Source organism: Drosophila mauritiana, chromosome 3L, assembly GCF_004382145.1.
Source record: "Drosophila mauritiana strain mau12 chromosome 3L, ASM438214v1, whole genome shotgun sequence".
NCBI lineage: Eukaryota > Metazoa > Arthropoda > Insecta > Diptera > Drosophilidae > Drosophila > Drosophila mauritiana.
This window is the reverse complement of record NC_046669.1, coordinates 11274840-11299900: the sequence shown is the minus strand read 5'-3', so window position 1 is coordinate 11299900 and position 25061 is coordinate 11274840. Positions and strand designations below refer to the sequence as shown.

Sequence of the window (25061 nt, the reverse complement as noted above, 5' to 3'; positions counted from 1 at the left end):
AGGTGTGTGCACATAACGGACATTGGCGTGGGATACATCTCCACGATGCTATCGCTGACCGCCCTCTTCCTGCGCTGGTGCTCCCAGGTGCGCGACTTCGGACTGCAGCACCTGTGCTCGATGAGGAACCTGCAGGTGCTTTCCCTGGCCGGCTGTCCGCTGCTTACCTCGTCGGGTCTGTCCAGCCTGATCCAGCTGAGGCATCTGCAGGAGCTGGAACTGACCAACTGCCCGGGTGCGTCGCACGAGCTGTTTGACTACCTGAAGGAGCACCTGCCTCGCTGCCTGATCATCGAATAATCGATGGGTGCAGATGATCGGATGGACGGATACGGATCCCCGGAGCACTGATTTTCGGTTCGGTTCGGTTTGGGTTCGGTTTCGGGTTCGGAGCGATGCGGCGAACCACTCGAACATGCTAGTTTGGTACACCTAACCTCCAGTCGGCAAGTTCCTCGCGTGCTATGTGACTTTAACTTTCCGTCAACACTGTACTCTATCCCTTATAGTTTTAGACTTATTTTGATTTCTGCTGTGATTTGATACGGAACTTAGTTAAGTTGATCTGTTTAAGACGATGATGTACCACAAAAGACCCGAAGATGATATTTATTTACATGCAATACAATATGTCTAATATACATATACATAAATATATATTTATATTTATAAATATACATTATTTATATTATTGTAGTTTTTAACGAACGTTTTATTTACTACTCTCGCTGTATTTAAACATGCAGACTACGTGTAAAATACTACTGAAAGCAAAGAAAACCAGAGAAAAACCAAGTCAAAAAAAATGAAAACCAAACATTGCGCCCAAAAGACGAACAAAGAACAAATAGAAATTACAAAACATACCAAGTGAATCAAAATATGCAATTAATTACATTAGTTCAAAGAAGCAACACAACAACAAAGGATGAATATTTGAAAATATTTACGAGTTTAGCGAAAACGTGCAAAAGTTGCCATCAGCTTTAGATTGAAATTGCAATTGAAATTTACAAATCCTAGACTTTTGCATACCCTGACCAGTGAAACCTAACTTCGATTGTACCATATGACTAATCTGTAATTAACTTACTGCTACTGAAAGTATTTTAAGGTGACATAATGAGCACGCTACCAATGAGGTCAATATTTAACATAATGTTTAGCAAATTGTTGTCAAATTGCAAAATGCAATTGCGAACCATAAACAATCGACTTCTGGCCGTCAAAAGATACTCTATATATCTAGCTTACGTTATAGAGCCGCTCTCCTCATTAAACTAAAGCCCTCACTCAAACCTAATGTAAATGCTTTGTTTTTAACTCCAATGTGAGAGTTTCATCCAGAACATTAAGCAAACGGCGATTGGTGGAAACTGCAGTCTTAAACCAACAAGAACACAACTCTACAAGTACATGATAAAATAAATAAATGGTAAAATGAATTTGATTGTTTTTATGGTATGGTATGGTATCTGCTCTAGTCTAAAAAACAAAAAAAAAAAAAACGCTGTGATCTAATCAGACTTAAATCAATCTTTATAGTCATGACTTCAACTTAAATCGAATTATTAACCCTAATGTTAGTGGCAACTATCATACAATGGATTAGGCGTCAGGATCATTCTTCGCATGCGCCCTCGCCATCTTCGTCGTCGTACTCTTCGTCCTCCTCGTCGTCCTGCTCATCGTCCTTGCCCTGCTGATCCCACCAGGAGAGCACGCCTAGGCCGGATTCGTTAATGGCACCCTAAAAGATAGAAGCACTTGTTAAATACAGATTCTTATCAGGGGCGGTAAATAACTAACAATAATCCTGTACGGTGTCTTCACTTCTTGGGAGGTAGCTGATGCAACTGCAGCGGATGTACTAGCTCCCTGCTGAGTCTGAGCCTCAGCTTTCGGCGGTCCAATGGGCGATGTTTCTTCGAAGATCTCCCGTGATACGCGGAACTTGATGGGCTCGCCAACGTCCATGAAGAGATCGTGCTTGGCACCGTCCTCGAGCGGATATTCCCAAACCCAGGCCTGTTCGGCCTCATCAAAGCGCGAGGGATGCTGCAGGGCAGCATGCGGAATGAGGATGTCGTCGAAGAAACCAAGTGTCACATGGACTCCTTCGCGGCTGCAGTTTCGAATCTTTCCGGTAATCACAGTGCCCACCATCGGCCGGAAGACCACATACCGGAACAGCACCTCCGTGTGCGAGGCTCCGTCTCCCGGCAGAATGATGGAATCCTTCAGTGAAACAATATCCTTCAGCGCAATGCATAATCCCACGTTAAGAAGGACCTGTCACGTAGAAAATCAAGAATCAGGACGTGCACATGGAAGTCACAACTTACAAACCTTATTGGCCAGCTTTCGGTCGATCTCGTCGCGCACGGCGTCTACCAACTTCAGATTGAACTGGTCCGGCGCAATCCTCACATTGTCCTTTAGCTCCGCCAGCACGAACATGTCGCCAAATTGTTGAAATATTCACTTTCAAACTAATGCTCGTTCATTGTTTTGAATGTGAGCTGCAGTACCATGTGTAGCCGTAGTGTGACCACATGCTCATGCAATAGATACCAAAACTACTAATTAAATGAATTTATATCGTATAGGGTACTCCCGAACTAACTTATCGGCCAGCTGTTCAGCCAGCTGATTTCCAGTGCTTTATTTTACTTTTTATTTGGTTGTTAAAAATTAAAGTACAAATAATGTTTTTGCTCGCTAATAAGCCCGTTTGGCAAGACAAAAATCGCTTTAATATTTTTACGCACATTTGCTTACTGCATATAGCCATCTTAGGAAAATACCAAAACAATGTCGACGCTTCTTTGTGAATGGCATTCGCAACACGTGCGGCTGGTTGTACAAATTTGTGAAATTCTGGGCTTTAATAACTTTATGTAAGTCTGGCACCGCATTAAAAGCTTTTGCCTTATAAATACAACGAATAATTATATATTTGTTAGTAATTACGGCGCTTCCCGCGATGAGCAACGACAGCCACAAATACAGTGACGCCGAGGAGGACGAAGAAGACCTGCGGAGTGTAAGCAAAGTGCTTTTGAATTTACAATGAAATCTTTCTTACACCTTTCGATTTTTTAGTCCGAGTGGACAAAAGACTTGAAGAACCTCACATTGAAGCACGAGATCTTTAAAGATATTAAACTGACGCCCAAAGACGACTGCGATGACCTGGCCCAAGTTATAGCAACCGCCAACGAAGAAGAGGATGAGCCGGAGGACGAAGAGCCAGAGGAATACGATGAAGAGGACTACGACGATGTCGGAGATGACTACGATACGTATGAGGAGGCCTATACGGGCTTTAACAAGCTCCACGTCCAGCCGCAGCTAACAAATGCCAGTGGAGGTGGCTCCGGCGGTGGAGCTGGAGGTGCATCTGGTGGCTCACAACGCGTCAGCAGCTACCAACCAAATGAAAAGCTGCTGCGACGCTACTCCGCCCGCATTAATGTAGAAAAGTACGATCCCACCACGAATATGAGCGCGCAGGCGGCCAACCGGCTGGTGAACTTCGATCGACGCGATAGGACCCAGGTGCGTGACAAACACGACCGAGCCACTGCGGAACAGGTGATGGATCCGCGTACCCGGATGATACTCTTCAAGCTGCTGAATCGCGGCATGATACAGGAAATCAACGGCTGCATTTCTACGGGCAAAGAGGCTAACGTCTACCATGCCGTTTCAAAAAATGGTGAAGAAGAGTTCGCCATCAAGATCTACAAGACGTCCATTCTGGTCTTTAAGGACCGCGACAAATATGTGTCAGGCGAATTCCGCTTTCGGCACGGCTACTGCAAGCACAATCCGCGCAAAATGGTACGTACCTGGGCGGAGAAGGAGATGCGGAACTACTTGCGAATGCGCAACGCGGGCGTTCCTGTGCCGGAGCCAATCCTGCTACGGTCGCATGTACTGGTCATGCGGTTTTGCGGTCGCGACGGATGGCCTGCGCCAAAGCTTAAGGATGTTGAGCTCAGCACTTCAAAGGCTCGAGAGTTGTACAGGGACTGCGTAGTCATTATGTGGCGCATCTACAACCAATGTCGTCTTGTGCACGCGGATCTTTCAGAGTTTAACATCCTGCTGCAGGATGGTCAGCTGGTCATTATCGATGTAAGCCAATCAGTGGAGCACGATCATCCGCATTCCTTTGACTTTCTGCGCAAGGATTGCACCAACATATCGGAGTTCTTCCGAAAGCGGGCAGTGGCAACGATGACGGTAAAGGAACTTTTTGATTTCATCACCGATCAGACTATAACCACAGATAACATGGAGGAGTGCCTGGAACGCATCTCTGAGCGAATCAAGGACCGCGATTTCGACGCCATCTCGGCTCAGGAGAAGATCGATGAGGCTGTTTGGCAGAACACCTACATTCCCAAAAGGTTGGACGAGGTATGTTTGCGCAGTGATTTTAAAAACCAATGGCACGTTACAAATCCGTATTCCGCTTCTAGGTGCGTCATTTTGAGAGAGATGTAGCCAAGGCCAAACAAGGAGTGCAGCAAAATCTCATCTACGGAAAGATCACTGGTCTGACTTCGGATCTGGACGTGCAGCAAAAGCCAGACGTGCTTCAATCCTCGACCGCTAAAGAGGATGATGGTAGTGAGGCCCAAACGAGCGGCAGTGAGGACGAAGACGACTCGCAGAATAACGACAACGATGAAGATGCCAAAAAGTTTAAGAATTCGGCAAGACCACGAGAGGAGTCTCCGGAGAGTAAAAAGGCTCGCAAAAAGGCCGTCAAGGATGCGAAAGCCGAGCAGCGCAAGGTTAAAGTGAAAAAGCACGTGAAGAAACGCAAGGAGAAAATGGGCAGCGTGAAAAAATAGAATTTTTTCTGAATAGAATTAATATACATAGCTGTGAGTTTAAGTTCTAAATATTTTATGCAAGTTTTGTAACTTAGCTGCATCGTATATGATGAGATGAAAGAGCGATGTAGCTTATAACAAATGGCTGCGGGGATCGCCGCAGGTATAAATCAAATATTAAACCCACTACTTTACGAGTATTCACTCGTATTTGTAGTAAAATAAATAGTATAGCTGGTTTTTACGAGTGGAGATCTTAAGTCAATGACTTACATATTTATTTCAGCCTTATAAGAACCACCGGATCCATAAAAAGGCGTGAAATCGTCAATTAGGTAAATTTGCTAGTTGGAGTTGTTAAGGATCGCTTAGTTTCGTCGCAGTCTTTCCCATTGCAATGTTGCTTAGAATACTTGTATTATTTTGCACATTATTATCGGGAAAGGTCGCAGAATCCTTTGTGAAACCACTGCGCTACAATCTGACGATTCTTACGCGCCTAGGGAGTGAAGATGAGCAGCACCAGTTTGAAGGCATCGTATCCATCGATATTGAAGCGACACAACCCACTCGCGCCATCTATTTAAATTCCCTGAACTTAACCATGTCTAAACAAAAAACATGGATACTGCGATGGGCCAGTGGCAGAAAAATCGGTGCACTCCAGATAAGGAGAAATATTAAAAAGCCCAGCTTGATTAAGATAGTAATGGAACTACCACTCAGACGTGGCGAGACATACACACTCAACATGTTCTTCTCGGGTGACCTAGATCGGCGGCAGCAATATGGCTACTTTGCCGGCTACTACGACAAAACGCCGAAGGTGTTCTACTCCATGACTCGCTTGGAGCCGGACTATGCCCACACCGTGTTTCCCTGCTTTGATGACCCACGCTTCCGGACGCCATACAACATAACATTGGTGCACGACCGGAAATACGTTGCACTCAGCAATATGCCACCCATAAGGGAGACACCATAGTTAGTAAATCCTCAAAGGAAACCACATTTAGGATACGAAACTTATGAATGTGTTTGTTTACTTGCAGCAAGGAGATTGAAAACTTTGTGTCGACGACATTTATGGGTTCACCACCGCTAGCCACACACCAGGTCATGTGGACACTGCATCATCTACAGAAAGTTTACAGTGGTCCTGCGGCTACGGGTGAGAATATCACCGTCTGGTCACGGCTGCACTTGGCTGAGAAACTGGCAAAAGTGCCGGAAATTACGCCCAATTTGTTTAGTAAATACGAAACCTTGTTCGCATATCCATTGCCAAAAGGACCGGATTGGGGTAGAAAGGTCGACCATGTAGTGTTGCCTAGATATACGGAAATGTATAGCGGCCAGGGTCTGATGGTGTACGGCGAGGATATGGTGGAGTCAGGTCAAAACGGACCTGAAAGCCTGCAGGAAACGCTGGCCGAGCTGGTAGCACGGCAATGGAACGGACTGCTGGTGAACCTCGAAGATTCGGATGAAGAATATATGCGGGACGGCATTAACTACTATCTGAGCGTCCAGGTGATGGCCATGGACAAAGAGGCCTATAACACGACGCACCTTTCACGAACGCGTCAAGATGTTTTGTATTATGATTCCTTGGCCGAAGTAAAATCGATCGCCTCCGATGTGAAGGAATCCGGACACCAGAAGCAACGAAAAAAGAAAATGTGCCTGCTCACCCACATGCTAAAGGTGGCCCTCGGCGATAAGTTATTCTTGAAGGGACTGCAAGAATTCTTCAAGCGATACGCCAACTCCTCTGCTTCATCCAAGGAACTGTGGGAGGAGTTCCAGCGAGGAGCGCGCCGAAGTCACCAGCTGCCCACCGGTGTGAGTTTACCCACTGTGATGGAGTCATGGGTTAAGCAACCAGGTTTCCCAATACTCACCGTCCAGCGCGACGATGTGAAGCAAATGGTGACCATAACGCAGAATCGCTATAATCAGAAAAAAATGGACAACAGTTCCAATGACTGCTGGTGGGTCCCGGTCGCTTACATCGTCAGGAATCTTACGTTGCCTCAGGTGGAGTGGCTTGGCTGTCAGAAAAATAATACAGATGTATTGGAACTCAGCCACGTCGCTAATCCGGAAGATTGGCTATTAATAAATGTGGATGCTGCAGTTCCTATTCGTGTCTTCTACGATTCATACAACTTGCAGCTGATCAGCGAGGCTCTGCGTCAGGATTTCACCCAGATTCCGGAGCTTAGTCGCATCCAGTTGGTCGATGATGCCCTCAGTCTATCGTGGTCAGGTCGATTGCCGTATAACGTCACCTTAAACGTGATCTCATATCTTTCGAATGAGACCAGCGTTTTGGTTTGGGAAACAGCGCTTTTCAATTTGGAGAAGCTACAGAGCATCATGCGAATGACTACGGGTTTTCGTATCTTTAAGGTGCGTCCTACCAAATCCAACTTAATTTTGAATATATACCTTTAATCTGTACCTAACCTTTACAGCTTTTCATGCAGAAACTTATTGAGCCTGCTTTTAAAGCAACCTTAAATTCCCTTCCAACAAAAGCCAGAACTGGTCCGGAAACACCGAACACCACGAAATCTCCGGACACCACAGAATACCCGGACACCACAGAACCCCCGGACACCACAGAATCCCCGGACACCATGGAATCCTCGGACCACACGGAATCCCCGGACAATACCAAATCGCCGGACACCACGAAATCTCCAGATTCCACGAAAAGCGAAAGTAAATCGGATTTGTCGTTGTCTGCGATTTTATACCGGCTGGCATGTCAGTTCGAAATCAAGGAATGCCTAACGGACGCACAACAGCGATTTGAAACGGCGATGGACCAGAAATCCAGCTCCTCCATACCGGAGGAGATTCGGGATATCGTGCTCTGCAGGGGCATTCGAAACGGCTTGGAAGTTCATTGGATAATGGTGCGGGACATGTTCTTTGAGTCCGAGAATGATAAGGAGAAGAGTATCCTCCTAAATTCCCTCAGCTGCACCACGGAGTATTGGGCGATGCAAAAGTTGCTCACCTGGGCCCTTGACTCAAAAAAGGTTCCAAGAACGTTGACAGCCGGTATCCTGAGCGCCGTATTGAGATCCCCATTGGGCTACTACGTGGGCAAACAGTTTCTCATCGAGAATTCTAAGGAAATCCTGCGCAGGTAAGTATTTAAAATTTTTTAAGATAACTTTAAAACTCTGAATATGAATATTCGAACTACTCTAGCAGGCACTTTAAATTGATTCTAAGCCCGTTTATCAATGCGATGACTACAAAAGCCGAATTTTCGGCGCTTAACGATCATTTGCACAGGAACCTTCCATCCTCAATGATTTCTAGTCTATCATCCATAATGGAGCCTGGTTTAGACAGAGTTAATTGGCGAAATAACCTGTACTTTGATCTGCTTAAAGCCATTCGAGATTTTACTTTGGATGATGGTCCCAAAAACAGTTCTGATTCGGACTCGGCCTGATAACTATTTTCAAAATAATTGTTAAATCAATAAAAATACAAGTTAAATAATGTTGAATTGCCAAAACATGGGTTTTATTCTTGTACAATTCGAATTGATATTACTTTAACCACAAAAAATGTAAAAAATGTGCTCGCCTTCTCCTTGCAAACAAACAACTTGGGGATTGTCGTATCATTTAGATTTTATCCGAAATGTTATCAATATACATTTGGCTAATCTCAAAGTTTCTTTGCAGATAATTTGGCTTTAAAAAGGCATTTGTGTATGTGAACTATATCCTAACTTAAGCTATCTTATGTTTATGTTAACCTTTGTTCTTTTTCAGGGGAATGGTGCATAAGTATGTACAGGAAGTATCTATCTGTCTGTTTAAAATCGAACATCACAGCATTGACATTGCCTAAAGCTAGGGATAAGATTCATCTGGAGTATTGGTTTCGAAATCAGGCATAGCATCGCTTTCGCAGGCTGATGTACATCATCACTCGGAAGAACAGCATCAGCATGGCCAGCAGTCCGAACTGATGCAGCATCGACACCTTTTCCACATCCAAAAATTTGAGCAGCACGCGAGGATCGCTAAAATGACAGTATATCGCATCACAGTCGAGTTCCTCTCGCTGAAATCCGAAGACGGCTAGAACCAAAGAAACCACGCCCACACGCACATAGCTGAACTTCATCAGCAGTTGCATTCCGCCGGATATCTGCGGCGCAAAGTCGAATCCGTAGACGGCCAAACCCATCAGAGGAGCTATTAACATCGGACCCACCACACTGCCATTCTGCAAAGAGAATGATATGTTTTAGCCCGAAAGTATACCTCAGGTGCGGTTTGGAAACTCACCGTTATGCTGAAGGTGGCTCCAATGGCCAGGCCCATTCCCTCGGCCACCAAGGAGATCATCAAACCCACAGCCACAAAAATGCAGAAGCGCCAGAACTGTTGGGGCAATCCGGACATCCAGTACGTGACTGCCATGAAGGTGATGTTGAGGAGGACTTGAACTGGCAGTCGCGACACTGTGAGGGCCATGTAGTACGGCGTAAGGGTATACCAACGATTGAAGGTCTCCTTCTTGACCACTTTCACCTCAGCGGGATCTGCAGGATAATCTCCAGATTAAGTATACGAGTAGGAAATAGAAATCCAAAACACTTACAGCTCAAAATGGGCACCATCACCTGGGTGTACACGATCATGAGGACAGCGCCGATGCAGAATTTCAGATGATCGAACATCCGGGCACCTTGGTTGCCCAGTTGGAAGAATATTAGGCCAAAGAACAGACCGCACAACAGGTGATGGAATAATTGGATGGTCAGGGCCAAACGAGCCCGCGTTATCCTCAAAAGCATTACCCGCATGAGGACGATAAACTGACGCAGCCCAGATATATCCCGCCGATCCGTATGGAGTCGCTTCGAAAAGGCCTTCACTTGCTCCAACAGAGCACTGGTGCCTCCAATTAGCGTTCCATCCGTGGATGCGGCGCTGCCGGAGAAAAACGCGGGCAGGAATGGGCGCTTCTGTTGCTCCAGAAACATTGTGGTGACCGCCTGCTGAGTTGCCAATTGATCCGACTGACTGGCCACATAGATCAGCTTGCCATTTTCGGTTAGGTCGCTGAGTGCTGGCACCAGGTGTCCATCCTCCGCATCCACCAGCTCAATAACTGCAACAAAAAAGATATCCTAATAAGTAAACCCAGAAATTATGAAATTAACTGGCAAAACTCACTGTAATCCGAAGGACTGTAATGCCTGGGGCAATCGAGCTGGGCCAGTCGCAGGAAGGGAATGGTGGCTCTGGGACTGCCTTGGTAGACGCATTGACCCTTGGCCAGGACGTAGATGCTATCGAAATAGTTGTATATCGTGGCCGAAGGTTGATGAATGGTGCAAACGATGGTGCGACCCTCGTAGGCCATCGCCTGCAGCAAACGGATGCACTGGGCAGCCGTCACTTCATCCAGCCCACTGGTTGGTTCGTCCAAGAAGAAGATGTTGGGATTGTCCACCAGTTCCAAGGCAATGGACAATCGCTTCCGCTCACCGCCACTCAACTTCTCCGCCGTCACATTGCGCCGGTGATTCAAGTGCAGATTCTCCAGGATATCGGTCATGATCTCCGCCTTTTTGTGACGATTCTTCAACTTGAGATCGCAGGCGAGATTCATTAGCTCCTCGACAGTCAGCAGGGTCTGGTGGTGGTCGTCCTGAGTGATATAGCAGGCGTTGTCCCGCTTCATCTTAATGTTCCCAGTGACTCCGTCGCGTCTGGAAGTCATTAAAAGTTAGATAAAGTTATTATTTATGCATCGAACAAGGAAATGAATTTCCTATTATTGTTTTTTTCTTATCGTTCGCCTTTTTTCGTTTGTGAAAAATTTTACAAAAAACAATTCGAACAGCCTTTCCAACATTATTATTTATAAAACTACGTTTCGTGACTTTGCAGATTATGTAGCAAGTTCTGTAAATTTCCGCCGTATTTTGAGGAAGCATTCGATTCATTCAAAACTACGACATTTATTTTGAAGGCAAAGTTTGTTTTGATCCAGAATGGCATCATGTTACTGGAGATATTTGTTTGCTTATCTCAACCCCCTTCCCTCACAGAATCTACAGAACCCTGTAGTTATTTCGCATTTGAGTTGGCATAAAGTCAGCGTTTAATCACCAGTCTGTGGATCATAGAACCGGTTAGCTTTCGGCTCCATCAAATTATATGGGCTTTTGGTTTTGTTACACTTAAACCATAATGACGAATGCAGTCGGGTCTGGTTTGGCATATTGTTCTCACCTGAAACCCGAAATCGCATTGAGCAAACTGCTTTTTCCGGCTCCCGAGGGTCCCATGATAGCCGAAAGTTGACCATTCCGGAAACTGCCGCTGACTCCATTCAGAATTCGACGCTCACCGGTTACGCGCCCTGAAATCAAATAAAATAAACTAATATGTTAAGTATATGCGATTTCTTATCTCATCTGAGAAAATATTCAATGGCTTAATGAGTCACAGAAATTATAAAGCTAATATATTCTAGCTATTACGTATGAACGCTTGCGATTCTGGTTTAGGGGATTTGCTAATAAGACAGATGAAATAATGAAGATTGGCTATGACATAAAACTGAATAAATCAAGTTTCGTTTTTAATGGGAAAATCACTTTCATTGAATGGGCTCAGAATGGCTTAGAACAGCTGAGCATCTAGTTAAATATTTTTAATAATTTTCGTGACATGGACTGGACTGGGAGTGGAAAGATACCGTGGATGACAAATGACGGGCTTGAGAAGATTTCATGACTGGCATAAAACGAAACCAGCTTCCGCCCTGTCTGTCTGTCTACCAAATTCCATAGGTCCGTCTGAAACCCACAATTATAGGTGTTCGCACGGGCATAATTTATTCCAATTAAAATTCGACTTGGGTGTGGAAAAATCCGTAACAGTGGTACCATTTTAGGTCCAGGAATTGGTGGTCACAAGGAATCAATTTATTTATATACCCTGCAGCCAATTACGCACTATCGCAATGCGAACCTGACCTGCATTCTTCCAGATCTGTCAGTCTCGACTGAGTTAATATGTGCCAATGCCAACGGCGTTCTTATCAGCAGTGCAGCTGGACTATACTACTAGGCATTACCGAAGGTCGTAATCAAGCATCTTAATCTTTAATCGCTTCTTGGGATTCGCCTAGGTTTCACTTTCTCCCTGAACGTCTGGTACAACAGGGCGGATGGTTAATGAGAAGGATTGGTCTGTGTTCGACTCACGTGGGTTAATGAGGTTGTAGATTAATCTTTTAAATGCACTTTATTCTACAAAAGAGCCTTGCAAAAAAACATATAAGCTTATCATAAAGTTCAGTTACATGTTGTTCAATGTCAATGTCTGTCTGGAAACATGGCTAGCATTGATTTATGTTGATAACAAGAGTGCAAACTTTCAATCTAGGAAACGATAGAATTTTGAATGCTTGCATAAACTTTTTTAATTGAATTATAGAATTATGTCTTTTCATTATTGACATACATATGTAAATGAGAAATCTAGTCAATATCTGACCCAGTTTTTACACAGCAGCCAGTGGCCATTTAAAATTCATTGCACAACCATCGGAATCGCGGATAGCGAAGCAATTCAAGAAGGTCACTGAGAAGTCGGAGTCTGTCGATAATCCTATTATCATAGCAATTAGCCCCATATCAATTTGCCACTGCCTTTGGAGCACGCCTCCATAGCTCCATATTCTGGTCACCACGTTCTGAGCACGCGCAGCGTCTAAAAATCGTAAATCATTCAAAAAAAAAAAAAACCGAAAAAAATCAAAAAACTGAAAAATCCGAAAAAATGCTGTCAGCAAAACCGGCGACCAACAATCAACAGTACGTTGGCTTGGCTGACTTATCGTACCGCTCCCCCACCTCAAACACCTCAAACATTGTAAACCGCTGCTCCCACGATTCTACGTGAGTCACATAATGAGGCGTGACAATTCGCTGGGGAAATTATCCAACGAATAATATATTTAGACCACAAAAGTCAGGTCATTGTAACGCGCTGAACTTCATTGTTTAAGGTTGGATATTCATAGTATAATACTAGAATCCATAAAGAGTAATTGAATTAAATCAGAAAATTCCTTTCGAATTATAAACAAATTATCCAGCTAGGCAAACATTGTTAACTGTCAGCGAAAAATATTCCAAAATTCGTAATACAAATTCCATGCCATATGATAAATGAAACTGCGCCTCAAACAAACACGTTTCTTGATTGGTCGAACGAATCTCTGGTTTTGAGCCAGATCGATTGTGGACTCACCTTTTGGGGCACTGGGTGGACAGAGGAGGTGGCACTGCTCCCTGCGGCGGCGAGTTCGCTAATTGATGCAATTGAATCGCCTCTACCTAATTAACACAATTCCATTAGCATGCCCGTCGCGTTTGGTCCGATAAATGCTACTTATAATGCAGCACTGAGCAGCAGCCATTGGAATAGGTTCTGTTACAATGCTACCCTGGAAACTGTGATCTTCGATCTCTTATGCAACATCACCCACTCCACTCCAAGCCCTTCTGAGTCATTAAACTTATATCACACTGGTTGCAACAAATTGCAAAGTTTGAATTATTTATCTGGTTTTCAGTGCCCTTTATAGCACTAATAGTATGATGGCAGCTAATTATTTTCTATTGGTTTACCGCACAGTGATTTGAATTTACTACCCCGAAAAAAGGCTATAAAAAGAACTTCATAGCTTTGCATTAAGATGCATCCCTAACTTAAATCCAGAACTAAAGATTCATTCAATTTAATTGACTACTTAAGTTAAACTGAACCCCTTTGAATGAATGCAACCCGGACATTGACTGGCTGACTAATCCAAAATGGCCCTGCTGACTTGGAATGGAAAAGCGCACTCCATGTCGCGGAACAGTTACAAAAATATAAAAAAAAAAATACAAATAAAATAGAAAACGTGTCCCGAGCTCGACGACTTTTGGAGGGGAAAATTATTCAATCAATGTTGGGCAATTTTCGCTTTTCACTGTGCGCCAACATAATATTGCTGTCGTTGTAGTTGCAATTGCTGCTGCTGCTGCCGATCACGATGATGATCATCATGGTGATAATGATAGTGGGACTAGTGATGCTAGTGCTGATGATGAGGTTGTGGATGTGGATGTTTTGGTCGCCAACTACTGTAGTTTCCATTGATGCGGGGCACACACATCGAGGAAGTCGCAATGTATCTGCGATGTGTACTTATGCATGTGCCGAGATAGATATGTACACAAAACATTAAGCTCACATACCGACTTCTGGGTATATATTTACACAAACAGTGGGTTATGAAGTCGCGATATCCCAAATGAAACAACAACTATAGAAAACAGAAGTTTTACAAATATAACTAATATAACTTTGGGTTTGATCTAGAATTAATGATTATACATTTTTATACATTTTGATATATTAAATATATCACTATATATTCATGGGCAGCACTGTTCTCATGCTTATCATTCCTTATTTCCACATGGCAACCAGATTTGGCGACATCTCGCTGCTGACTGTTAGTTGCACGTTGCACATGGCGTATGAGCAATAATTAATCAGCAGTCGTACTTGAGTTTGACTCTGCAATGAGGAAGCTCAACTTCTGTGAAAACTAAGTTATTGGTGAGCAGTTTCGTTAGCATTTCCCCCTTCGGTCGAAAGCGGTTCAAAATCAGGCAATTAAACTGTTGATTAAGTCACCAAGTGTCTGGCAAATGCCCTCTATAGCCATCACACTTCTTACGGACTGAATTTAAATCGCAATTGAAATGGCACGAGTATACATACTTCCAAGGGCATATTGCTAATATTATGGATTGCTTTCTAGACTTTTGATTATATTAGTGTCGTTCTTTTAAATATTTTACTACAGTAAAATGCTAAGTGGTTTACAAAGTAGATATCCGGCAATTACAGCAATATCGAATAAATCAGGCACAACAAATCAATACTATTTTAGCACCCTAAGATTGACAAGTATTAAAATGGCAAATAAAGTACTTAATAGGGTTATAATAATTTTGTAAGCATGTTTTACATTTTACATCTTACATTGTGTGCAGGCTAAAACGTATATATTTAAGTTGGTTTATTAAATGATAGAAAAGGTACAAAACTGATTGTACTACTATTAACTATTTATCTTTTAAAATTGTGCATACAAAATAAGGACACTTTAATCAAACTTCCTTCAAGATGATCTTTATATATTACTTATTCTTTCAACTATTGCAAAATGTCGACAGATTTAATTCCATTCATTCGATTCAGTCAACCAAAATGAACTTGGGGCTCTGCCGAATGCATTATATTATTCAATCCATTCGATTTTGTGTCAATGGCATTCATGGTCAGAGAATCCGCACTTAAGTTTGAACTTTCGCCCAAACACGGCGGGGGGAAAAACTCGTTTGGCCAAATGAAGGGGTTGTGGCCATAAACGTGGCCCAGAACGTCAGCCGTTTCAGCCAAGTGTGTCCAATGTAACAAATGTAACCACTTGAGCAATTGACATTAGAAATGAAGGCAAGGAAAAGGGCAAAAGAGCAAAAGAGCTAACGAGCTGGCCCCCACAAGCTGTTGATTATGGAGCAGTTGCCACTTGTCCAGACAACGACTTGACCATAAGACGACCATTAGCTGCGATGTCGAGGAAACATTGCACATAGCTCATAAAAACAAAGTCCACGCAGATGCTCAGATACATATACTCGAATGCAAAAAGAAAAAAAAGAAGTGTGCAATACAAATATTTGGCATTTTGCAGAAGTTGCGAAATCGCAAGCCATGAAGGACTTGTGTCGTTATCACACATTAACACTATTATATCTGGCATAAATATGAGTTAACCCATTAAACTAAATGTGCTGCAGGGAGATACTTCGATTAACTAACACGCTTATAAAACGCAACATAAAGCGGCAAGCAAATGGGTCCATTTTAATTTAAATGATCACTACAACACTCTGCGATCAACCGAGGGTTAAACTAGTATAAAGATAGATATATATATTTAATTTAATTATTCAACTGATGTAATACACTGTGTGGATATCAGCCAGATATAGATACTTGTACTAAGCCAAACTAAATGTCAGAATTTCCATTTTACAGCACTGTTTCTGATTGAATATTTCATTCTAAATGATTAGTTATTGCATAAATACTAGTTAGATGTATGCAAGATACTATTACTCACAGAAGTTCTTGCGCTCCTTGACGGTGTAGTACACATCTTGGAACTCCACATCTTTGGACTGTTTGGCGAGTAGGTTCTGCGACTGTTCCATGGCGATTTCTGATGAATTTGTTTATCGTTTTTTAATGCCGCTTTCAAAAGCTCATATATTAATGAACGACGTGGGTGGCAAGGGTGGCTCCGATGGCTATGGTGGCTATGGTGGCTCCCCGGCTTTGCACTGACGGATTCAGATACGTACTATGCTCGCTCGCATCTAGATACGTGTGCTGGCTGCCGAATGTGTCATTACCTACCGCACCAAAGTCGGAATTGGAATGGGAATGTGTGCTGGATCTCTCTGGCTTATTTATTTATATTTATTTTACACTCGCTCTTGTCTTTTTTGTTGTACTTTTGCCAGCTACGCGATTATTATTGTTGTGTTTTTTATTTTTTTGACTTTTGATTTTGTTATTGTTCCTCTTTATGCACGCATGGCCGTGTGATTGCAGATTTATTACCCGTTTTGTTTTGATCGCACTGGCGTCTTACGCGCTGCAAATAAAAAATTAATCATTATAGATTTTGACATGTGTGCGAAGAAAAAGCGTGGCTAAACTAAAAAACTAATATATAGCATATGCCGATTATCAACTTTTATGGTGGCCTTGAGTTCCGCAGCTCAAAAAGCAATCTGATAAAGGTTTTTTCGGGCTGTTAGATTCAGCACAATTCAGCACAGATTCAGCACTGCACAAATGTTTTTTTAAAATATTAAGCAGTTTTAGCCATACATTGTAGTAAAAGTTTAAATATATTGTTGCAGTACCAGTTAGCTCTTCTGGTAAAGTTTAAACTTGAACTTGAATTGCAAGCTAATTGCAGTGATCTTTTTCAAGTTCAAGTATTTCAATTGGCAAACAGATCGACGACCCGCAGAGCCAATCGTAAAAGTCGAGAAAAACTTGTTTCTCAGTTAGAATACGACGTAATGTAGCTGATTAGCATGTTTATAAGCTTTTAAGTCCTTCTCTTCAGTTGTTATTAACATTTTGCTGAACATCTTCATAATCCTTACTGAATGCACACTTTTTACAAGAATGGAAAATGCGTCATTCCCTTTGCAAAACCGGCTTAAATCCAGGAATAATTTTGTTTGTATATAGAGTTCATAATATGGAAACGACAAAGAAGTGCATAAATAACCAGATGATAATCAGAAAAAAACCAAAGAGATCTTAGAGTGCAGCAGAAGGCTCCTCACTCGCTTCTTTATCACATCGTAAAAAATGTAAAAAATATAAAGAAGTAGCAAGGGAATATTATATGTGTCATAAACTTAAGATATTATCGTATATATTTCTTATAAGAAAGAACAAATTGCTATATTTAAATGAGACCTAAAAAAAGCTAAGCTTTTGGAAAAACTATAAGTTATTAAGCTTGTATACCGAAACTGGTTAAAATTTGTTTAAAAAGCCGTCCATAGGGTATTATTATATTATTCACAACTAACAAGTTCTGATCGGCGAGACGACTTAAAAAAAAAGTGACAGGCGGATCACGAACATTTCGCTTTCTGGGTGGAGCTGAGTGTTCAAATCGCAGACTTATCACGTTTTCACAATTGCAATTCGCTTTGCCCGATTAAATTAAACAATTACTTTTAACTTGCACAAGATAAAATTTAATTCTATTTACTGTCTCGCCGCCAACAGGCATCTGTGTCTCACTCAATACTAGATTTTAATAAGATCTGTCAGGTATTAAGACGTGTTATTATTATTTATTATTTATCTAAAACATTCCGAGCAGCTAAGTAGATTGCTCCTGTTTGTTGGGCAAACATACTTTGAAATCTTTGGGTCGCCAAATCGGAAATGTTTTTGGCTTATTTACACATTTAATGCTTTCGGCGCCGTCTGAATATTCGACATTAACAGACGCCGACTGGCTAAATGCAAAACCAGAAAACCCGTTTCGGTTTCTGGAGAAGAAGCCATTCGAGATCGAAACCTGGAGCAACGCCGAGGGATACAAACAAAGATGGGGCCAAGTGCATCCCAAAGGAACACTAAATCACAACGAGGAAATAACCAATGTGTTGATACGAGATTAGCTAATTGAAAGCTTAAATATGCATGCCAATCTAACTAAGCTCAGCTCAACTTATGCTAATTTCACATTCTATTCTATGTGCTGTAGTCCGTGACGTCAGGTGGCAACTGAATGTGGAAGCACATCGGATTGGCGTGACCTTTGACCCCAGACAGAGCGCTTAGCATATCGAAAACTTACCATAACTAAAAAAAGTCTTGGGTTAACCAGCAATTGGATTCGAATAATTCGTCAATTCCTGACAGTTAACTAATCGCTTAAAAAGTCGAATTGTGTGTAGAAAATAAAAAACAATCATTAGCAAACCACAAACAGCACCGAATTTAATTAACGTTCTTAGTCAGATTTTATTGTTTTTGGCATTAATTATTGTTGGGCTTTAGAGGTGATCGATTTTGTTTTCTTTATGTGTATAGTGTACAATGTATAATGATATTCCTAAATAAGCTTATTAAACAAGCCGATTGGCCAATTAAGGATGTTGCATTGTAATTCCCTCTTAAATAATAATAATAATTGGATTGTAACCATGTCACGTAGAAGCGCAATCCATACACTTGAATAATTAACAAAGAAACGCGTGTACTTTGAACAAAGTGATTAATCACTTGTTTACTTTTAATTACTCATTGGAGTCATAGGTCAGTGACAACAAAAATAGAAAGATATGCAGGAATAGAAAAGAGGGAATTTAGGGAAACAATATTGAGTTAACTAAAGCGGCGGTGAATTGTGAAACAATTTATATATTTAAATTTATGAAATTAAATTCCTTGATTCTTGCTTATCTTAAATCGTGAATTTGGGTTAAATATATATTAAATATAAATCAAGTTAAGAAGTGTAGTTGCTTCATCTACAAATGTCGAATTAATATAACAATAGTTATATTATAGTGAGCAGCACTTTAAACTGAAACTTTGAAACTAACGTACTTTTTATTCGAAATTTTTAAAATGCATGCAAGAATTTATTAAAAATGGTCTTGGTATTATTTCACCATATTTATACTGTTTTTTTTTTTTAACAGATAAGATCAGAAATAAATACATTATTTTGTTTAATACTCTCCACGATGCAATACAAGCTGAAATCATAAAAAGCTTCAATAATTCATTGTTTTCAGATAAGTTACGATCGTCGGGAAATCTATTTAGTGAAATCTCACAAAATGAATTGCTAGTCCACAGAATGCAATGTGCATTATTTGGGTGAGCATATAGATTATTGTAGTTCTTATGCCATTGTTGCACATCCGACTGGGCAAACACAATACAAAAGGCTCCCCTTTGTGGACAGAGCCGATCCAAAACAAAGCACGAAAACAAACTAGAGCGCAATGAAATTGACTTGCTCGCGAAAATTGATTTAATTGGCATATGCACACCAGATTTAGATAGTATTGATTTTTCTTATGATCACTCCTTACTTTGGCTTGGCTTATGTAATGCTTTTCAAATTTCCCCGCGAAAAATGTGCTGAAATTAGCCGAGGACAAAGCGACGCGAACTTAAATTTTTGAAGAGCTGGCGAAACCGCGTCCACTCTCGACGGCGGCGTGAAAACAACTGAACTGACGCTTAGTCGGCACTTGGAGTCGCAGTCCAACGGGTTCCCCAAGTGCCAGTGGATGGTCGCAGTACAGAGCGCGACTCGAGTCTTACGTCTGTGAATCAGTAAATTAGCATATACCAGATTGAAAAGAACAAATAAATATGAATAAGATTAAACGTACAACTGAGTTAAGAATAAGTAGTACCTAAAATGTATAATTGTTGTCTATTAATAAGATCCTTATTTGCATACATAAGCAATACATTTATTTTGTAATTTTATATAAACAAATGTAACTAGTTCATAATCATTTAAGTTTAAAACAATTTAGGAATCGCAGAAACAATAAACGAATAAGTTTTTCAAACGAAATACAATTTTGTAAAACGTTTATGAACAAGTTTTCAATAAATACTTAGCATAGTTTTATCCAAAACTATAGAAGGGCAACCAATAACAGCACATTCAATTCTTGAATAACGTAATTTAGGGTTTTTACAAACATATCACAACCATAACAAATTTAAATGGAACACAACAGCGCGCCAAAGTTATCGATATAAAAGTTAGATGGAATAAATAATACCAAGGCTTACAAAAAAAGAACATTTAACAACGTTATGCAACACTACCATCAAAATTTGAAAAATCAGTTACGTTAGCAAATTTCAAAGTAGAACTTGAAAAAACAGATACAAATACCCCTTTTCTGGATTAAGTTCCGATTGCAGTTGAGAGCTTCAAATAACTTTATTGGCCATTCGCTGCGGCGAATGGATTGCCTGTCACTTCACCAGGTGATGGGACAGCCAACATCATCTTAACCAACTTCATCGTGTGTATGTACAAAATAATTACTAAAATACAATTCTCGTGCGGCCCGAGACGTCCTGACTAGGCTGAGGAGCTTTGATTTGAGGAAGGAACCTTCACTACAACTAGCACTGGATGCTACTACGATAACTGGCAGCATTGCGCCTTTCTAGCCATGTTCTGGCTATCCCACTGTGTCTGCAAATATATAGATCGAGATGAGAGATGGTGAGTGGTGCGGCAGGACTACAGGATTAGCAGGTGGAATATGTGTGTTTATAAAGAATCTGAGAGGGTGTGCATTTGAGGGCCCGAGGGAGTCGTTTAATCTGAACAACCGGTTCGTATATTGCCATTGGGTTTAACAAGTGAAGAATGCGAATTTCAATTGATAGCCAGTGGGGTCGCGGCTCTACAGATGATTGTTTGCCTGTTGCTGTGCGAAATAAAATGAAATAAGAAACGAGAAATCAAATCAAAATTGAATCGAGAGAATTGGCGGGTTTAATGTTAGCTACAACGAACAAACAAATGTTAAGTGCGATTTATTTTTTTTTATTTTATTTTTATCTGAAATGCCGCCCGTTTGCCAGCTGAAAACCTCTGGCAATCGGGTTTTGGGTGAAACAGTTGTGATCCAATTCAGATTGCGGCTATAGGTTTCGTGGTTTTTCTTCGATTATATAACTTTATTAATTTCAATTTAAATACGAACAAGTCCCAAATAAGTAAACCGAAATAATTAGCAGCGAACAAATATCAAAGTAAGTTGCTTCTATACTCTGAAACGTCTCGCGCTGGAGAATTTCCCTCGCAAATTGCTTGTATTTTGGCATTTAATTAGGTATAGCTACCGTGTGTGTATAATAATTGATTGCTTTTCGAATTGATTTTCAGTGATAATTTCCATAATTGGGCTACGAGAGAGCCTACTCGTATAACTCTCAGTGTGACTCTCTTACTGCGCTCCATATTGCGTGAATAGTTGGAATGCAACGGGCTGGGTCGGGGGCTTTCGTACGTTCTAAGAGTGCTAAGGTTCAGTGGAAGTTAGTTTACCCATTTACTGATGATGTCCTGTAATCGAGAAGAACAGAGTGAGCGTAATGAAGTTCTTAGCGTTTTCTCAGCCAGGGGAATTCCAAATGGCGCTCCGTGTGCCTCACTCACCTTGACGTCATCCATTTCGTCGTCGGACGACGAGTGCGATAGTCCATTGTACGTCTTGAACGTCACATTCTTCATGAACGACTTGAGCAGGCTGGCGCTCAGCTGGCCGAACTTGTACGGCACCACGGGATCGTAGTCGCCATGCGCTTGGAAAATCGGCACATCATCGCTGTTCACCTTGGCGCCTGGGAACTGCTTGTGCAGCGGCAGCCAGCAGGAAAGGGCCACCACGCCGGCCAGCGGCTGATCGTACGTGAGTGCCGAGTACAGTGCCAAGGCTCCGCCCTGCGAGAATCCGCCCAGGACAATGCGATTGGCCGGAATCCCAGCGCTAATCTCCTTCTGGATCATACCGTGCACACTATCGCGCGCCGACTGGATGCCCGGCTCGTCCTCAGGTCCACCGATGTCCAGGGTCTTCAGGTCGAACCATGACGGCATCCGGAAGCCGGCGTTCAGCGAAACGGGCTGTGTGGGCGCCGTGGGGCAGATGACTTTCATGAAAGGTGGGCGGATGGCGGCTAGGGCACTGCTCCAGCCATGACTGTTGAAAAAGGCATTCATTAATGTGATAATAAGTATTTTACATAACTCTTTCCCTCAAAAAAGTTACTTGAAAACTTCAATTTACTTGGGTAAGTTTTGTTTGCACTTTTCTAATCATTTTTAAAGGGAGAACTGGAACGACTAACTGGGGAATACTCTGAAGGCTTCTAATCAGTTATTTGAATCTAGAAAAACTTATAAATTGTTTTATTTCCCATGAGAATTAGAACATTAAAGAACTTTTTGATATGAACAAATAATATTTCTGTAGAACTCTATAGAGTTTCGTATACTTTAATATTTCGTGAATAAAGTCGTTGGGAGCATTATTTTGAATGAGGATGACCCCACTTACCCCGTATCACCCAGGCCGTGCATGAAGATCAGCTGCAATACACAAGTGATTAGTCGAGGGCTTCCGGAATTTGGACTACCGCGGACTACTCACCGTGGCGGTTTGCTTGACCGTGGCCTCGACAATGACCGGCGCAGCCATGTCTGCTGTTTAGTTTAGCCTCTACTGGGGACGCACTATTCCTATTCCAGGTACTCTGCGATTCGGCGACTTGGCGCTGCTTTCGTCGCTTTTTTCGGTGTCAGCGGATTTCTGCAATGCAGTGGAAAAGAAACACTCTGTAGTTTGCGTTTTAGTTATGTCACGTTGTAAACGCAAAGCAAAATTAGTAATATTGATTTTACGATTGCGAAAATGACAACACGTCGCCGGCTGAAAGAGGGCTACTGTCTAACTAGATCTAATCTTCGCCACTTGTCTATTGTACACTTTGCGCGAATGAGTCTCTAATCATTTACCAGGTAATGCCAAAAGTATTGTGTTAATTTGTTTAAATTCGCTCAACTACGACAATTCTTGCAGCTGCGTTCCAAAAAGTTCAGAGATGAGTGATAGTCGGTGGACCTAGAGATGCGAATGAAACCGATTCCGCTGTCGATACATCGGTTCGAGCACAAAAATCGATATATATCAATTCCAAAGTTCGACTAAGTTTAAAAAGTGGTATTTATTTTAAAACCGTCAAAAAATAAACATTTATGACAAAAAATGTTATTAGTTCATAAGTTGTTTTGATACATATAGATTTCGAAAATCCTAATAAAATTATAACCAAACAGAGTTGAAGGTTCTTTAAATTAAAATTAAAGTTTTCAGTTCTTTTTCTCATCGTTGGTTCCCTCCATTCACAAGCCCCATCTAGTAAACTAATACACTGATTAAATTGGAGTCTTTTACTCTTAAAAATTCACAATAATTACAAAATGCACTAAAGGGATACTGAGGGAAATGGATTTTGCTTCGACACAACCAGTTTGTTGTGAGCATGCGAGATGTAGCCCTTAATCTTTCCATCGAAAATGAGATTGGCCACGATGCAGTGCGTCTCGTCCAGAGAAACATCGTTTAAGCCAACGAAATGCAAGGCGGAGAGGAAGTCGCCCAAGTCCAACTGATGCGATTTCCGGATGACGAACACCTTCTTGAACAGGTTGCGATACACGAGGAACTTGAGCTTCTCCACCAGCAGATAGATACCACTCCTGATCAGCACCAGCTCCTGGTCCCTAACAATCTCATCGAAGCGTTTCACATTACCAACCTTCATGGCCATAGCCAGATCGAGAAATAGCAGGAGATCGTAGCGTTGCAACAGGGATTTGCTGGGCAGATATCCCAGGAGCATCTTCACTGGCACCAAATAGATGAGGATGAGCCTCTTGTTACTGGCAAACCGATCCGGGCAGTTGCTGAAGGCATACGACAGATACTGTACGGCTGCCTGGTAGTTGGAGTCGAACATGGCCCGCCTACCCACAAAATATTTGTAGGTAATTTGCTCCGGCAGCGGAAAAGAATCCTTGAAGACGCAATTATCGATGGCACGGATAAGGGGCTTGCACAGATGCAACTTGTTGATGCGAAAGTAGATCTTGAATAGCTGGTTTACGAGATTCATCATGCCCAAACGCTTGGTATCCTCCTCGGAAGCTCGTCCATCGGCGGCACAAACGCGGAAACAGGCCATTATGCAGTCGGCGGCCTTCTCCAGCACGTGGCCAGGTGTGAATCCTTGACAATGCTTCTCGCAGGCCTGCGCCAAGTACCTCAGATCCAGGCACACGCGGTACATTAGTGGCAGGCACCAATTCTCATCCTTCAGCTGCTGCAAAAGCCTCACCACGGCTCCGCAGGCTGCCGCCTGTTGGGTGTAGGCCTCCATGTAACCAGGAGGCTCCTGTGCCAGGTGATACAGCACCTTCAGGTGGGCAGACACAACTTCGTCCAGTGGCGGTTTCAGGAATCGATCTACCAACTTTTCCGGCTGGGCAATGTACAGGTTGTGGTTCTGCACGTGCACGTCTCGTAAGGAGAGATACGTGCCCAAGGACTCGCCATCTAAATCCTGTGCGGCGTGCAAAACGCTGGATAAATAGTTATTTACGGTGCCGAACATTGTTTGTGTTTTTCGCAGGCGGCAAAATTAGAGATGGTAGGTAGGTCAGGCACTATCTGCGAATGCCATGTTTTCATCGGAAACTTCTATCGATAGTTTTTTTTATAACGCGATAATGTAAAGAGTATTTTTCAAAAGTTTTATTTACATTTTATTTTATTTTATTAAAAAAAATGTATGTGTAACAGAGAGCGTAACTGTTACACCATTTGTGATTTTTGTATATGTATATTTTATTATTTAAAAATCGCATCGTTTTCAACAAGGCCTTTATGGTTTCAATATCATTCAATACATGTTG

General features: G+C 42.0%; 7 protein-coding genes across 9 annotated transcripts in view; 3 read left to right on the top strand and 4 right to left on the bottom strand.

Moving 5' to 3' along the window:
* The window catches only part of LOC117142043 (F-box/LRR-repeat protein 16), a 29984-nt gene extending 28539 nt beyond the window's left edge, over positions 1-1445 (top strand). The window contains exon 6 of the mRNA XM_033305914.1: positions 3-1445. Coding sequence (XP_033161805.1) covers positions 3-300 — 298 coding nt within the window. The 3' untranslated portion in view covers positions 301-1445. The remainder of the gene's footprint in view (positions 1-2) is intronic.
* Positions 1446-1518: 73 nt separating this feature from the next.
* On the bottom strand, positions 1519-2556 carry LOC117142047 (DNA-directed RNA polymerase III subunit RPC8). Its single transcript, XM_033305919.1, has 3 exons — positions 2350-2556; positions 1810-2292; positions 1519-1750 (listed from the first exon to the last, which is right to left on the bottom strand). The coding sequence occupies exons 1-3, from the start codon at positions 2458-2460 to the stop codon at positions 1622-1624; spliced, it is 723 nt and encodes a 240-aa protein (XP_033161810.1). The 5' UTR covers positions 2461-2556; the 3' UTR covers positions 1519-1621.
* Positions 2557-2802: 246 nt separating this feature from the next.
* Positions 2803-5078, top strand: LOC117142045 (serine/threonine-protein kinase RIO1). Its single transcript, XM_033305916.1, has 4 exons — positions 2803-2900; positions 2967-3046; positions 3106-4428; positions 4491-5078. Exons 2-4 carry the CDS (start codon positions 2987-2989, stop codon positions 4866-4868), a joined length of 1761 nt encoding a protein of 586 aa, XP_033161807.1. The 5' UTR covers positions 2803-2900; positions 2967-2986; the 3' UTR covers positions 4869-5078.
* An 84-nt stretch (positions 5079-5162) lies between these two features.
* Positions 5163-8399, top strand: LOC117142042 (aminopeptidase Q). Its single transcript, XM_033305913.1, has 4 exons — positions 5163-5834; positions 5903-7265; positions 7331-8013; positions 8079-8399. Exons 1-4 carry the CDS (start codon positions 5248-5250, stop codon positions 8326-8328), a joined length of 2883 nt encoding a protein of 960 aa, XP_033161804.1. The 5' UTR covers positions 5163-5247; the 3' UTR covers positions 8329-8399.
* LOC117142044 (ATP-binding cassette sub-family G member 1) lies at positions 8376-19785 on the bottom strand. Its single transcript, XM_033305915.1, has 7 exons — positions 19636-19785; positions 16107-16643; positions 11138-11267; positions 10073-10611; positions 9495-10007; positions 9179-9435; positions 8376-9116 (listed from the first exon to the last, which is right to left on the bottom strand). Exons 2-7 carry the CDS (start codon positions 16195-16197, stop codon positions 8775-8777), a joined length of 1872 nt encoding a protein of 623 aa, XP_033161806.1. The 5' UTR covers positions 16198-16643; positions 19636-19785; the 3' UTR covers positions 8376-8774.
* An 863-nt stretch (positions 19786-20648) lies between these two features.
* Positions 20649-23214, bottom strand: LOC117140311 (acyl-protein thioesterase 1). Of its 3 annotated transcripts, none has more exons than XM_033303156.1 (6): positions 23103-23214; positions 22738-22896; positions 22645-22676; positions 21744-22287; positions 21633-21650; positions 20649-20771 (listed from the first exon to the last, which is right to left on the bottom strand). In XM_033303156.1, exons 2-6 carry the CDS (start codon positions 22783-22785, stop codon positions 20715-20717), a joined length of 699 nt encoding a protein of 232 aa, XP_033159047.1. In that variant the 5' UTR covers positions 22786-22896; positions 23103-23214; the 3' UTR covers positions 20649-20714. The 3 variants fall into 3 exon arrangements, with proteins under 3 accessions (XP_033159047.1, XP_033159049.1, XP_033159048.1); XM_033303158.1 differs by lacking the exon at positions 20649-20771 and adding an exon at positions 20778-21009; XM_033303157.1 differs by lacking the exon at positions 20649-20771 and having other exon boundaries at positions 21242-21687.
* Positions 23215-23522: 308 nt separating this feature from the next.
* LOC117140310 (PCI domain-containing protein 2 homolog) lies at positions 23523-24806 on the bottom strand. The gene has a single exon (XM_033303155.1). It carries the CDS (start codon positions 24758-24760, stop codon positions 23573-23575), a length of 1188 nt encoding a protein of 395 aa, XP_033159046.1. The 5' UTR covers positions 24761-24806; the 3' UTR covers positions 23523-23572.
* Between the last annotated feature and the right edge of the window lie 255 nt (positions 24807-25061).

Excerpts from the sequence above, each read along its gene's own strand:
- LOC117142047 (XM_033305919.1), bottom strand. The coding sequence starts at position 2,460 with ATGTTCGTGCTGGCGGAGCTAAAGGACAATGTGAGGATTGCGCCGGAC. Across the intron at positions 2,293-2,349 it reads ACCGAAAGCTGGCCAATAAG|GTCCTTCTTAACGTGGGATT; the intron begins GTTTGTAAGTTG and ends TCTACGTGACAG. Across the intron at positions 1,751-1,809 it reads AGACACCGTACAGGATTATT|GGTGCCATTAACGAATCCGG; the intron begins GTTAGTTATTTA and ends TCTATCTTTTAG.
- LOC117142045 (XM_033305916.1), top strand. The coding sequence starts at position 2,987 with ATGAGCAACGACAGCCACAAATACAGTGACGCCGAGGAGGACGAAGAA. Across the intron at positions 3,047-3,105 it reads ACGAAGAAGACCTGCGGAGT|TCCGAGTGGACAAAAGACTT; the intron begins GTAAGCAAAGTG and ends TCGATTTTTTAG. Across the intron at positions 4,429-4,490 it reads TTCCCAAAAGGTTGGACGAG|GTGCGTCATTTTGAGAGAGA; the intron begins GTATGTTTGCGC and ends TTCCGCTTCTAG.
- LOC117142042 (XM_033305913.1), top strand. The coding sequence starts at position 5,248 with ATGTTGCTTAGAATACTTGTATTATTTTGCACATTATTATCGGGAAAG. Across the intron at positions 7,266-7,330 it reads CGGGTTTTCGTATCTTTAAG|CTTTTCATGCAGAAACTTAT; the intron begins GTGCGTCCTACC and ends TAACCTTTACAG. Across the intron at positions 8,014-8,078 it reads TCTAAGGAAATCCTGCGCAG|CAGGCACTTTAAATTGATTC; the intron begins GTAAGTATTTAA and ends GAACTACTCTAG.
- LOC117142044 (XM_033305915.1), bottom strand. The coding sequence starts at position 16,197 with ATGGAACAGTCGCAGAACCTACTCGCCAAACAGTCCAAAGATGTGGAG. Across the intron at positions 10,612-11,137 it reads AATGCGATTTCGGGTTTCAG|ACGCGACGGAGTCACTGGGA; the intron begins GTGAGAACAATA and ends AATGACTTCCAG. Across the intron at positions 10,008-10,072 it reads TTACAGTCCTTCGGATTACA|TTATTGAGCTGGTGGATGCG; the intron begins GTGAGTTTTGCC and ends TTTTTGTTGCAG.
- LOC117140311 (XM_033303156.1), bottom strand. The coding sequence starts at position 22,785 with ATGGCTGCGCCGGTCATTGTCGAGGCCACGGTCAAGCAAACCGCCACG. Across the intron at positions 22,677-22,737 it reads CGGTCAAGCAAACCGCCACG|CTGATCTTCATGCACGGCCT; the intron begins GTGAGTAGTCCG and ends TGTGTATTGCAG. Across the intron at positions 22,288-22,644 it reads CACGGCCTGGGTGATACGGG|TCATGGCTGGAGCAGTGCCC; the intron begins GTAAGTGGGGTC and ends CTTTTTCAACAG.
- LOC117140310 (XM_033303155.1), bottom strand. The coding sequence starts at position 24,760 with ATGTTCGGCACCGTAAATAACTATTTATCCAGCGTTTTGCACGCCGCA.